Raw genomic sequence first — 15,170 nt, 5'->3', positions numbered from 1 at the left:
TTTTCGCAACTATTTACTTGGTCTAATAAAAGATATCTCATTTATCCAAAAAACCTTGTCTGTCTGAAAAGGAGGGAATTTCTAAGTAGATATCCTTACTCTTTTCAATCTTTGTCTCTTTGGCTGCTGGTAAGGGTAATCCAGTAAAGAAGCAACACCAGCAGGCACAGCACAAGATGGCATTATTTAAAGTAGAAACTAAAACACCTGTTAAAAGAAAAAGCAATAGGGATTTCTATTTCCCAAGCTTCCTAACTGTGCCCAGCACTTTAAGAGTCTGGCACAGATGGTCAATGACAGGAGTCCCAATCACCTTTTCCTACATTTCTTGCAACTACTTCACCACAGGAAAACCGCTTGTCAAGATATACCTCCTTTGGCATCAACTAATGAACCATTTCAAGCACAGATGTCTAGAGTTAGTATTCATATCAGACAAACCTGCTCAAAAAAGGAAGATTTTGAAATTAAAGACAATATAACCTAAAAACAGGATGCTGTTCTGAATGGTCAACAATCCCATAATGGTTTGCATCGTTTCCCCCACTTCCTGTTACTGTCCATGTTTTCCTCCCACCTGAAACTTCCAAATATATATCATCAATATTAAACTTCCAACATCAATAATACAAGTCTATGCTCAAAGGCCATCACTGATGAAGGGCTGGATAGCAATTCCATAATGCCTTAAAACACTTATTCTGCCCATGGGAAAGCTACAAGCAGATCTGGACTCATTAAAGCAGATTATTTCCTGCCTTGTCAGGGTAAATGTTTTATTAAAGTAAATATTTCTTGTTCTGGGGCAAAAAAATAAACTGCAGTACTATAATCTGTTTTAAGGGAAATACAGTATACTTGTTTAGGTGCTAAACCTTGGAATTTAAAAAGTCTATGCACATACCTGGAACAGGTATCCAGGTTGTAGCCATATTGGTCGAGAGGAAAAAACAAGCTGGGCTCATGGTGGAGGTGGTATCTTTTCTTAGACCAACAAGGTATTTGAGAAAAAAAAAAAAAATTAATTGCAAGCTTTCGGGCACAAACACCCTTCATCAGACACTGGAGAAAAGATTGTAAAAGTTCTGCAAAAATTTTGGTGGTCTAATAAGAGATATCATCACCTCTACCATGAGCCCAGATTGCTCATACCTGGACCAGGCCCTTACCAAATTCTATGTAAACAATGCTTATTATTTAAAGAAGAGCCTGGGTGAAGCTTTTCACACCTCATTAAGACTCTTTACATTGTCTATTGGAAGCATGAAGTAGGGGTGTGTGAAGCGGACCGTATTCGATTCGAATTCGGCCTGATTCAGGGGACAGTATTCCATTAACTGATTCTGGTGCACTTCTGGGTCCGCCACTGAGCACGCTGGAGACCCCCACCGTGCTCCCGCGGGACACTCCATCCGCCCCACCATCTCAGCATTCACGAGCCGTCTGGTACCTTGAGGCATGTAGAAAAGAATATATAAAGCTGTGTTTACGTCTGAATTGTCGAATCTCTCCGAATCAAATCAGAGGCTTCTGATTCGATTTGGAGAGATTAATGGATCTCCTGATTCTATTCGGATTCAGAGATTCGGCCGCCGAGCATGAAGCCCTGTGGGAAACATCTTGAAATTCACAGGACCCAATCAGTTATAAGCTGATTAAGCAGCTTTAAAATAGGTAGCTCCTGGTCCTGCCATGAATTAGGCAGTTAGACTACATACAGTTGTGTCACAAAGTAAACAGCGGGTTCAAAAAGCTCTTAGGCACTTAAGAAGTTTACGTGCTTTACCAACTGCAGATCATTGGAACCGATTACAAACTGGATATGGCAAAATACTGCATGTTGTTGTTCCTCCTTCGAATTCAAAGATGACCATGATATCACTAGTTGGTTTGATTTCTGTGAACACATGAATGGCTGATCAGGCCAATATACTATGCAGTTAAGCAAACTCTGTACAATCTTCTCTAGGCTGAAAAGAAACCCTATACCTTTATTTAGGTCCCCTGACTCAATGGAAATTGATCAGTCAAATCACCTAGGTTCATGACTGTATCATCTCAATACATCTAGGTCTCAGAAAAATTTTTTACAGCAGCAAGAATATGACTATTTGACCAGTGTACATGGGGTGGGGAGGGAGAGCTCATTGCCTCCTTTTAAGGAAGAAAACGACTATATATTTTTTTTTCTGAAAAATCAAAAAGAACTATCCATGTAGCAGTGCTTACTCTCCCACTTGGTTGAAGTTATAACCACCAGAAACATGTTTTTGGGGGGTTTTTTTAAACACAATCAATAGCTAGACAAAGAATCTGGTACAAATGGTTCACTGGAACATAAAAATATAAGTAGTGACATTCCAGGTCAGACCAATGGTCTATCTAAACTAGTATCTTGTTTCCAATAGTGGCCAGAGTGGATGCTTTAGATGGAGAACATACGAAAAGGGTATATCTAGAGCAGGGGTGGGCAAAATGTGGCCCGCCAGGCCATTTTATTCAGCCCGCGGGGCCCCTAAAAAAATTTAGAAAATTATTAGTTATCTGTCCCTGGCTGCCTGTAATGTGGCCCTCAATGGCTTGTCAAACCTCAGTAAGCAGCCCTCTGCCTGAAATAATTGCCCGCCCCTGATCTAGAGTGATCTAACCTGTCAGACCATCCCTGGCATCCATAATCATTGGTTTAGAAATGCCAGAGGATCCATCCAAGGAAGGCACAATGAAACTTATACTCCCAATAGAGACCATTGCCCAAACCACAACTACTGACAGGAAGGAGAACTTGGTACAAGTTTCCTTCATTTGCTGGAAATTTCCTGGGCATCAGGATCAAGACCCTGCAACCTGGATCAAGACCTGCAACCTGATAGCCAATAATTCTGATCAGAAGACCATAGTAAAAGTAGAAAAGACTGGTCTTGGTGATTAGCTCTTGCTTCTTCCATAAACTAACCAACTTTCTATCAGAAAGATCCTTGAAAGGAACTGCCGCTGGCACCAGAAAGGCTGAATTTCTGATCAATAATACTGATATTGCATATGTGCCTGGCAAATATACTCAGGTTTCTTTACAATGCTTGAGGAAACGATCAACAAGATCATTGCCTCAGAAAGAACAGGACATATAAATTATATTTTAAGAGTCCAGTATATCAGATTCCAGAAAAGTTTTGTTGGTGGGGTTTGTTTGTTTTTTTGTGGTTTTTTTTTTTTTGGGGGGGGGGGGGGGGGTTTAACTATTATATGAACCATGTTATTTTTCACACCAGATCAGTTTCTCATGCAGAGAATTCCTGACCTCTGTCTCCATGTCACTCCAATGCGTCTACAGCGTCTACCAGATAGCTCTGTAACGTAGCAATCAAACTTCTCACAAAGCTCCCTGGATGTCCTTGTAAGAAAGAGGAATTTCTTCTGAAACTTGAAGAACTGACTCTTGTGTGCTCTTTGGGAATTTTATAGTTGGCTTCCTGAACTAGATGGGTAAAACCTTTAGGTGCTGCCTCCATGAAGAAGTCCAAATCCTGCAATGTATCTGACAACAGAAAAATATGGGTATTTAACTCTCTAGTTGCTAGCTCACAGAAAAAAAAAATACTGAAATGTGCTACAGATGCTAGATTAGAAACTTTTAGACAGATCCCCAAAAGCACATAAATCATTTAGGAGATAAAGTCTCATTTGCTTTTTCAAAAGTGAACAATGGACTTCAAGCCCCACGTCTCATTGAAAGGACATGGATCCCAAGGGCTTGAGTCACTTTTGACAACAGAATGCTGGTCCCTATTAGTCACTTCTGTGCTTTTGAGAATACAATTCTTAGTCCTTTAAGCAAAACAATGTTTAGCTACACTGAGAAACCCAGATTCTGGTTTTCAATGCTGAAGTTCATGGTTCAAAGTCCATATACATGCTCTCTAAACACATGGCCCAAGGCTTACCTAAGAATGCCTACAGTTTCTATAAGGAGGCACCACTACTACATCATGAAGCTCCACCTTTGTAAGCAGCTAACTGAGACGGTGAAAGAGAACACTGTATTATCTACATGAGGGGCAATCCTGATTAAAGCCTCAAGAGAAGGAACAGCTCAATTCAGACAGGAAGGGGAAAGGAAGGCATCAGTTCTTGCAGGGAGGGACAAACCTGCAAACATTAAAACCTTTGTCATAAGTGAAAATTTGAATATTTTTATGAATACTATGCATAAATTAGTTTCCTGCTTATTGTACTACTACCTGCCTAGATGCAAAGAGGTTGCTTCTATGCCAGACAGAAAAGGTTAACCAAACCAGCAACATAAGGTGTATCCCTGCTCCAATCCTGGCAACATGGCTGTTCTTCTGAGGCTGAGAAATGATAGGTTAACAAAATAATGATCTATTTCGGAGTCTAAATCACATAAAGAGGGAAGGGAAGTTTGTGAGCCATAACAGACTGTCCAGGGCACGTCTATGGGAAGAAGGTGGCAAGCTGGGTAGATTCAGATAGAGTCAAAGGAAGTAGACTACAAAGGTGGTGTCTACAACTCAGCAAAAGAAATTGAGTCGAACCCCCACTATGGAGAGAAGCTGAGGTTTTGTAAGAGCACACATATCATACCTTCGCCTATGTTCTTTGACCTTTGGGTGAAAAAAAATTATAACAATGTTGTGTCTTAAAGTTACTTTTAGTCACTTAAATCAGTTGCTGTCACAGGCTCCCAAAGGGTCCTAGATGAATCTACAGAAATATGTCCAACTGATGCGCAGAGCTGTAACCCAGGTGCTAGTCTGGGTGGGTGAATCGCAGAACTCTTCCCAGAAAACTAATTGCCTGATGCTCCAATACCTTTGGAATCTCAGGAAGCATCTCCCATGAGAAATAGCTGGGCAGCTAGTCATTAAGCACGACCATTAAGCATGTCCAAAAATATTTTGGACATACATACGAGTCAGATTTCAGGAAATTATTTCCACCCTTTTTAAAAAGTTTGCAAAGTAATTACAAAGCAGATAATAGGGATGTAGTAAAAGCATCACATTTGATATATATATGTCCCCCACACACTAATTAAGGTTAGAATACTGTGGCTAACTACGTTTTTGTTCCAGGATATGAAGCCTTGCCAAAAAGCCTTTTTTACTTGTAAACTTGTAAAACAGATGTATTCTAGCCTAAGCCTTTACAATTATGCCCACCTATTTTCTGAACGACCAGCTTGTTCACTTTGAAATTAAGTCATGGCCTCCTCTCCAATTTTTCCTCCACATTGAAGAAGTCTTTTCTCTCTTGTACTTGCCCAATTTATCTGGAACTCGGTCCTACTTTCTCACTTGAAATGTTACTTTAACTTTTCACTCCTAATCATACACAGGTTATTTTGTGGCACAGTACAAAGGATACTTTCTAAATCAGAACTCATTGCATTTTACTGTAAAGACTCTAAAAACTACTTCCTACTTGAAATGTACGTCCTCTGTCATTCTAAGTATTGTTAATTGAACTTAAAACTATTTGAACGTGACTGTACCTACTTGTCATACAGTTTAAGGCCAGTCAGGGACCATTTCATTATCCAGAGCAGTGGTCTCCAACCTTTTTAAGTAGCAGATCACCTTTGGCATTTAAAAGCAGCCCAAGATCTACCGTGCATTGCCACTCCCCTCCCCACCCCCCAGCTGGTAAGTCGGGGGGGGGGGTTGAGGCAAAGGGAGAAAAGATTATTTGGGGGCACGCCTCCCCAGAAAGTAAGTCCCACCCGGCCGGGGCCCCACGCAACCTATCCCTGCTCCTGCCTCTGCGGCACTGTCTCTCACCATGGGGGCCTTGATCTAGCCCCTGCCCCTTCCCTCCCCCACAGACTGACCTGCTGGGCTGGGGCACATGCGTGCTGAGGCTGATGTCATCTTCATGGACTTTAGGAAGGCCTTCGACAATCTCGCACCCTATCCTCATTGGGAAGCTAGCAGACTGTGGAGTGGACGCCTACACGGTCAGGCGGGTGGCCACCTGGCTTAGGGACCACACCCAGAGTGGTGGTGGATGGGTCCTTCTCGGCCTGGAGGGAGGTGGGCAGTGGGGTCCCCCAAGGTTCGGTCCTCAGACTGATATTATTTAACATCTTCATTAGCGATTTGGACAAGGATGTGGCGAGCACCCTCTCCAAGTTCGCTGATGATACCAAGTTATGGGGCAAAGTTAGTACACTGGAGGGCAGGGAGCAGATTCAGGCCGACCTGGACAGGTTGGATCAATGGACAGAGAGAAATAGGATGCAGTTTAATAAAGGATAAATGTAAGGTACTCCGCCTGGGAAGGAGGAACCCCCAGCACACCTATAGGTTAGGGAGTGTCCTTCTCAGCAGCTCAGAGGCAGAGAGGGATCTTGGAGTCATAACTGACTCCAAGATGAACATGAGCCAGCAGTGTAAAAAGGCCATCAACAAGGCCAATCACACATTGTTGTGCATTAGCAGGTGCATGACTAATAGATCAAAGGAGGTGATGCTCCCCCTCTACACGGCAGTGGTCAGGCCGCAGTTGGAGTACTGTGTCCAGTTTTGGGCGCCGCACTTCAAGAGGGACGCAGGGAATCTCGAGAGGGTCCAGAGGAGGTTCCACTCACATGATTAGTGGCCTTCATGATAGACCCTATGGGGGGAGATTGAGAGAGCCGAATCTCTTCAGCCTTCACAGAGACGGCTGAGGGGAGAACTTGTGGCCGCCTATAAATTTATTAGGGGAGGTCAACGGGGAATAGGGGAAGCGCTGTTTACCAAGGCACCCCAGGGAGTGACTAGGAATAACAGGTGTAAACTAGTTGATAGTGGATTTAGGTTAGATATTAGGAAGAAATTTTTCATAGTAAAGATGGCCAGGATCTGGAATGGGCTTCCAAGAGAGGTGGTGCTTTCATCTAGCTTGGAGGTCTTCAAGAAGAAGCTAGACAGTCACCTGGCTGGGGTCATTTGACCTCGGTCCTCTTTCCTGCCAGGGGCAGGGGGTCGGACACAATGATCCATTGTGGTCCCTTCCAACTCTACAATCTATGAATCTATGCACTCAGCCCCCCTGCCCACCTCACCCCAGCCTCGGATTGACTCCAAGAGGCTCCGAGATCTACTGGTGGAGTGAGAGCCACTGGCTGGTGACCACTGATCTAGAGACTAATGCTATGAACATTTCATCCAACTAGTTGTGTTGACCCTAATAACTTGTTTGGCTGAAAAGTACTTTCTAGAAACTCATCCAGTCTTATACCAAAAGACATCAAAATTTACCATTTAATTGGTCATTTGTTCCAATAGTTAATCGTTGTCATTAGCAGCATTTTGAGCCCTACTGTTACTTGGAATATGTCTGGGTTCAGTTTCCAGCCAATCATTCTTCTTATCCCTTTCTTCACTTGATTAAAGAGCTCTCCAGTATCCAGTATTCCCTGCTGTGAACATGCTCACATGCTTCAATCAAGTCACCTCTCAAATCTTCTTTCTGGTAAGCTAAAACACACTGAGCTCTTAAAAACACTCACTGTACAGCACTGTCTCCAGTCCTCAAACCATTCTTGTTCAACCTCTCTAGTTGTTCAACCTCTCCAAACAGGTCTAGCACCCAAACTTTTACAAGTAGTCCAGAGACAAAAATCACTTCCCTACTCATTTTCATTTTCTATTTCCAAGAATCATAGTAGCCCTTTTTGCCACACCGATATACTGGGGCCCATGTTCAGTTGCTTGTTCACTATGACTTCTTAAATCCTTTTCAGAGTCAGTGATTTCCAGGATACACCTCCTCATTCTGTAGGTATACGTCTAGGAACACACAATGCAGAGCGTAAATTTACACTTGCTTTATTAACGTATTTGTTTAAGTCTTCTCAGTTTACTAAGCAATCTAGATAGTTCTGCATGACTGCTATCATTTACTGTTTCACCAACATTTATGTCATCTTCAAGTTAAACATAAAATCCCTGGAGATACAACTTGCATTGATGAAAATGTCCGAACTAGTACTAAAACATGCAGAACCCTCCCATTTGACAACACTTCCAATAAATGGCTACTTTGGGAAATCAGCTAATCAGTTCTTAACCTATTTAATATATGCTCTATTCATACAGAATGGTGCTTTTTAAAATTCATACTGTATGGTTCCAATTTTTTAAGTGAGAATATTCTGTACTATTAAAGTCAAACAGCTTAGGAAAATAAATCTAATTGTAATATATTTATACCTTTTTTTGCCTATCAAACATGCTCATAATTGCAACGAACAAGTCAAAGATGTTTGACAAAGTGTAATGAGATCCATCTTTCACACATTTAAAAAATGAGAGCAAGTGAAATCTTCAAGTCTTACTTTGTGCATAATGACTGAAGCCCAGGGTAGGAGGCACAGGAATAATAGCAGCCCAAATAAGCCACCATCCAACAATTCTAAAGGCAAAACAGAGGCTAAAAAGCATTTAGAAAATTCATTTTCAAAATAAACATGCAAGTATTTAACTTGCCGATGAATAAGTAATCACTGCAGTTTCCGTTTAAGCTGTAAGAACATGAGCTGAAAAACTCTAACAGAAAAGAATTACAGCTATTATTTTGTTGGATAATTTTTTTCCCCAAATATATAGTTGTATAATAACTGCAGTGTGTAATCTGTCCTTTTTGTGCTAAATCTCCATTATAAAGTATTAAACAGTGTTAATGGAAGCAGTTGTGGCACCAAATGAAAACAGATTAAAGTAATAAACGTGCTGCTAAGGACATGGCTTTTGTTTAAAAGATGAAAATATTTGGATCACCTGTAAATTTAATTTTTAAAAGGAAAGAAGATAATGCACTCGCTTTAGCAGCACTATCAATAAAGGCCATGCCACAGCTGCCTGTGACTTTTCTGATTCTTGTAACCGTGAATTTTAAAACCTATATTAAAATTACAGCAGCATGCAAAAGGTGGTGTTGTATCAGTTTGAAATTAAACCAGTATTTGTATTAATATTTGAATGAGTACAGTATCAGTCATCCAAAGATATCCAGGCTCTTAGGAAATGGTAACTTTTTACTATGGCCCTCTTTCATTATTAAGGAGGAACTGGGCCTGCTCACTGCAGGCAGAGCCATAAGTAAGAAGTTTGGAGCTCTCCGTGGTGGTGGCGGCACATGGAGCAGCAGCTGTGGCCAGACCAGAGGTAGCTGTTATTTTTGCTGTCTCACCCTGCGTCCCCCCCACCACAGTTCGATCCCCATGTCTGGTGCCCTGATCGTACCCCGCGCTCCCTTAGCCATGCTACTGACTCCAGGCTTCAATTAGTACTCGATAGCAATTCTGTTTTAGAGAAATGACACAGTGACACTGTTATTAAGGTTCTAGATGTACTTGAAGCTCAGGCTCATACCCTAAAGTTTCATAGTTTCAAAATTGACTGAAACTTCACTTGTGAACAAGCTTAGTTGGTGTTGCCTTTTTGAGTGCCTGAGAGACATGGGAGGTAAGGATGCTTCTTGGGGAAATTTCAGAACTATGTGAAAAAGCCAGTATAACTGCATATATGAAACAAGAGTAATACCACTATGCCCTTTTATAATGTTTTATAATCAGTAGAAATCCAAAACATTTGACAAAACACTTCCATTATAATTATTGTATAGGTGGGGAAATTGAGGCACACAAAGGGAAAGTAATTTGCCCAACATCACCCCGCAGGCCACTGCCAAAGCAAGGAAGAGACCCCAGGTGTCCAAGGCTGGGTCCCGTTCTCAATCTACCAGTCCATGGGTGATAAACCCAGGGTCTGTGGGCCATTCCTGGCCCCTGGAAGTGTGGCATACAGTCCACAGGGCTCCACACAGGTCTGTAAATTTGGCAGGAGGGGAACACTGATCATATCACATGGGAAGCAGCTGAGGCCATGCAGAGCCAGGTACAGGCAGCCCAGGGCCCAATCCTGATGCATGGTGCTTAATCCAGCCCATGGACCACCCCCACGCCATTCATTTCACCCGTGGAGCCAAATGCTCGAGCACCACTGCACTAAGCCATTCTCTTTCCCATAAAACAAAAGGGAATCTGTTAAACTACTAGCTCATAAAAGCTACATCTGTTCTGGTAGAAGGATTTCATACTGCTTAAAATGCAGGACTGGCTGGATGCAAGGTTAACCTTGATAATCTTTGCTGGCATTTTGGGCCAAACCACAGACCAGTGGGGGCCAGCCTGTTTTGGGAGATGTGCCACAAATTAGTTCTGCACTCTCCTCTAGTGCCCTCCAATCCCTGTCCCCTGCCTGATTCACTGCTCTACTCTTTGCTCCCTGCCTGATCTGATGATCCCTGCCCTATCTGCCACCGTGTTGCCTCCCTCCCCTTCCTAATCTACCATGTGCTACACACAAAGGCTTTGTCCACCCCTGCCATAGAAGATCCTCATGAGTGCCCTCCCTATACATTAGACTGTAGCATGAGAAATGCTATACCAATAAGTACATGCAACTTAATGTGATACACTTCCATGTTTTGGATTTTGCTTCCTACTTCCCTCTTCTGGGCCACACACAAAGCTTCATCCAGAACTGTGTGATCACCACGCGTGTGTATTTTGGCATAACACTCCAGTACTGAGTGAGGTAATTTGTTGGGGGATGCATGTAGGAAGAGGAGATTCAGGGGTCACACAGCTAGGATGAAAGTTAATTTGGAACAATGGATAAGGTGGCACGGAGTGATGCCATCTGGTCTTAGGTGCTTGACCGTTACCTCTTCCAAGTGCCAAATCTGTCAAGTCCCCTCTCCCCCCACATCCCCAATCTGGGACTGCCACGCTATAAAACTGCCATGCTTTGTTACATTTACTGAACATCTTATATGATTTGGTGTATTTCCAAGTTCTTACAGAAATCAAGGTTAGTGGTATTTTAAAAAGCCACATGTCAGGTGCTAAACACAGTATCAAAGTTTGGGAGGACCTAATTGTGTGGGTTTTGGGGTTGGGTTTTTTTAACATTTGAAATTGGCCTAATATTTCTTTTCTTTCCCTCCCTCCTTGTTATTTTCCAAGAATTTTCTCTCACAAGTCTCAGACCAGTACTAATCATGAATTAGTAATCAGAGCTTTTCAGCTAACATTTATTTTAACAAAACTTTAATTATTGTTATTGTACTGAGTGTTAAAAGAAGCATTTTGATCATATAAATGGTAATATAAAAGATATGTACTTAACACTAGAGAAGTTTAATAAGAAATCATTAAGCCTTTATCAATTATTAATACCAATTCTGCCTAAATGAATTCACAAGTCAAATCCAGAGCTCAGTCTCTCTCACTTAAAATAAATTATGTACAAAATATAATTCTGTTGGTCATTCTCATTTCTGAAAACATTCCCGTTTTACATAGTTCTTGCACATAATGCATAATGGCAATTAAATCAGGAAATAAAACTCAAGTAATTTTTTATGTGCCTTATCTTTACTCATTAAGGTATAGGAACATCCTGTTTAGGATGACTCAATGTTGGAAGCGTATATACTGGCATATTAATGCATGTTGAAGTGCATGAATAAACTTCCAGGTGCCATGTCTTCATGTGCGCCTGGGATCGCAACATGTGGAGCAGGGTCGGAGCCACCCCAGATGGTAGGGGACCCAGGGGCCAGCCTGCCAGCCCAGTGCTGCTTCTCCAGGTCAACATGCCATGAGGCTGGCTGGGGCACAAGAGTGCTTCAGCGTGGGGGTTAGCCAGCAGGCAGCCCCCGCAATGAAGCACCCTCACGCCCCAGCCAGCTGGGGCAGCTTCTACACACAAAAAAAACCAAACTCTGCAGCCTTTACAAGTACTTTCCCACTGCAGTTTTACAAGAATTTTGTAAGTGCTATCTTGCTGCAGAGTACATTATTTAATTTAGAAGTTTTGCATGTGTAGACATGTGACATATATTGTACAACTAATGAATCTACTTCGCAGTAAACATCTCATGTATATGCACCCATTTCCTGTTTCTTCCTAAGACCCTTTATTAATTACTTTAACACAATAAACCAGGCAGTTGAAATATCACCAACTAAAAATATATTTAATATTTGAACAATTTCTCTATTTTGTGACGTGCGTTCTAATAACTGAATACTTGGCACTAGTATCTATAAGACCGTTTGAAAAAATTCAGGCACAAAGCTGCATTCTTGTTTATTTGATTTGATGCCACACAGATTCTTAATTACTACAATAAAAACCCTCCTTGTAAATATTGCATCTTATCATCTCTCAGTAGTCAGTCAGTCATTGGAATTCTGCAGGATGCAAATTCCACAATATCTGTGTGACTAACTCATCTGGATGAATAAGTCCATATGTTCCAAATAAACAAGACCACAAATGCACTGCATAACTACAGACAGGAGATAGCCAGCTACACTTAAGTCGTCACTGTGTGCATCTCCTTTTAAAGCCCTCTGGTGCTTGGAAACTTGGCATCAAGAGGAATTAATAAAGAAAAATAAAATATTGCAAGAATCATCAGAAGCACACGCTCTGAAAGAACTCCCCATTGGGAAAAGTTAAATAATGTAACTTAAGTCCTCAGTAGGGTGAGAAGTTTTGGCCATGACAAGCTCTGACTTGTGTCAACAAGCAATCACGAAGATTCAGTCCTAAATCCCTACCCATGTCCCATAGGGTTTGTCCCACAGGGTTGCACGATACAAGTGTAGAAACAGAAGACACTTGCTTCATCCTCTGATTTTGAACCAATATGACAAGAGATTTGAGTCCTTGCCAAAATAAAATCCCATGCTCCAAACAGAAAATAAGTTCATAACTCACCATCAAGGTCTTGCAGAAGATTTTCCTGACAGGAGAAGTCCAGCTTCACTTTAATGTTTACAATAAACGTTGCAATCTTCCCTGGTTTTAGAGGGAACTGGGCAAGGGTGTCTTCTAGCTTCCAACTGAGGAAATCGCCATACAGCTTTTCTATATTAAAAAGAATATAATTTTGTTAGCACATGCACAAGAACAAAGCACTAACTTTCAAGTTTATAACAAACAGATACCATAATGTGTATACAAGTGCCATACATATACACTGTATAATTTTGCAGTACTTTTTATTTTCATTTGATTTTTCATTTTCTGTTTTAGCCAACTTGTTTTTCAGAAATAAAAAATTAAATCTAACGGTGTCTAAACGAAGCAGGTTGGTATACACTGGCTGAAAGAACAATGTGTATCTTCAAATGCCCCAAATAAAAATTATTAAACAGCAGGAAAAAAAAAACCAAACAGTTAGATGACTACTATTGAATCAGAAGGGTGCATACAATATGCACTTTTCGCACTCCAGAATGCAAACTAAATGAGCTAAACTAACTAGCATTTAATCACATAATCCTTCCAACCAGGACACAGGACACGCACCGGTAAGCATAGAGATTCTCACATGCTTTCCATCACCAAGAAACTAAACAAATTCAATACCAAAGGAAAAAAAAAAAAGCAATGAACTGTAATTTTGAAGCATCTTCAGTTTGTTATTTTGGTGGCTGGGGGTTTATTTAAGTTGAAGGTTCTACCTCTTAACAAACAAACTCAAAGTAAAAGATGCCTGTGTCACCTATTACAGCTGATGCAGTTAGGCACTGGAATATTAGGGATGCTATAGATCATTCTTACCCTACACTAGAAGGTATTTGTGGGGGAGCTTGTATACCAATGACCCACCACCAGGAATAACTCTAGCCACTTGTGTCCTCTTCCCATAGACATTAAAATGACTCAAAAATGTCAAGTTATAAGAAAAATAGCATGATACATTTCATTACTATTTGCTGGAAATATATCATTAAGATAATTTACAAAGTGAAATTACCCAATGCACTCAATGAGCACTGATATAATGCAAAGAATTGCTCAAATAAATGCAGGCAATAAATTGTACAACAATGTGGTTTGGCAACCAACAAAACAAAGGAACTAAAAATAAAATGTTGTCAATTATGTGCTGTCAAGTAAGACCTGAACTGCACCCAAATACCAGCAATAGGCAGTCTAAAGTAATTATAACAAAAGCAATTAGTAAAATTATGCAACCAGTATAAAGAGTAAACAGATATGAAACATTCAAAGTTATGGGGGAAAAATGGTAAGTATGAAAAATGACACATTGTTGCCAACAGTGACATCTAGTGATTAACTACTTTTTCTGGCATAATATTCAGATCATAAACAGACACAGAAGATCTCAGCTAAAATCCTGTTTCGGCAAGTCCCTGTATGACCTTGAGCAAAATCATGCAGCTTTTCATTGCTTCAGTTCTCATCCACTAATTCATTAATATTTTTAGGCATTTACATACTATAGTGATGACCATCATTGGCCAGGCTATGAATACATAAAACAAATGTGATGGTTTGCCTGGGAGCATCTTAAAGAAGGTTTTTATTCATAATGGCATAGACTGTACCATTTGTACATTAAAGGATTCTTCAAAAGGGCACCAAGTCATCAGAATTTAAACAGTGCTTTATAGGAACCACAGAAAAAATATGGATCTCATTCCTTTGGCACACCAATCTATTGGCTCTTAAAGCACTAGATAAGGCCCAACATACTTCTCAAGATTGTGTGTATAGATATGATGGTGGGAAATTAGCATGAGAGCGAAATTCTAGAATTAAAGACCTCTATTTCCATATGCATTTTTTGAGAATGAGGCAGAGAAAGAGGTTTCCACATTCATCCAGAAATTAGAATTTAGAAACTGAAAAATGAACAAAGGTTGGTTACAAAGAGGATGGAGTTAAACTGTTCTCAGTGGCGGCAGATGACAGAACAAGGAGCAAGGGTCTCAAGGTACAACAAGGGTAGCTTAGGTTGGATATTAGGGGGAAAAAACCTCTCACTAGGCAGATGGTGAAGCACTGGAACAGGTTACCCAGAGGGGTGGCAGAATCTCCATGCTTGGAGGTTTTTAAGGCCCGGCTCAATGAAGCCCTGGCTGGAATGATCTAGTTGAGAATGGTCCTGCTTTGAGCAGGGGGTTGGGACTAGATGACCTCCTGACCCCCTTCCAACTCTAATTTTCTATAATTCTATTAAAATCTCAATTTTATTCCTGCTTAACCATAGGATCACAGGAAGAGAGAGCTGGAAGGGACCCCACAAGGTCCAGCCCCTGCTCAGACTGAGGGTGC

At 41.0% G+C, this 15,170-nt stretch overlaps 1 protein-coding gene across 5 annotated transcripts in view; it reads right to left on the bottom strand.

The window, feature by feature from the left end:
* TRAPPC9 (trafficking protein particle complex subunit 9) overlaps positions 1-15,170 on the bottom strand; it is an 839,741-nt gene that overhangs the window by 652,333 nt on the left and 172,238 nt on the right. For all 5 annotated transcript variants that reach the window (XM_059723710.1, XM_006258702.4, XM_059723712.1 and 2 more), the window contains one exon: positions 12,801-12,950. In XM_059723710.1, the coding sequence (XP_059579693.1) occupies positions 12,801-12,950 (150 nt within the window). The remainder of the gene's footprint in view (positions 1-12,800; positions 12,951-15,170) is intronic.

Source organism: Alligator mississippiensis, chromosome 3, assembly GCF_030867095.1.
Source record: "Alligator mississippiensis isolate rAllMis1 chromosome 3, rAllMis1, whole genome shotgun sequence".
NCBI lineage: Eukaryota > Metazoa > Chordata > Crocodylia > Alligatoridae > Alligator > Alligator mississippiensis.
Note: the sequence above shows the minus strand (reverse complement) of the source record. Positions and strands in the feature narration are given on the sequence as shown.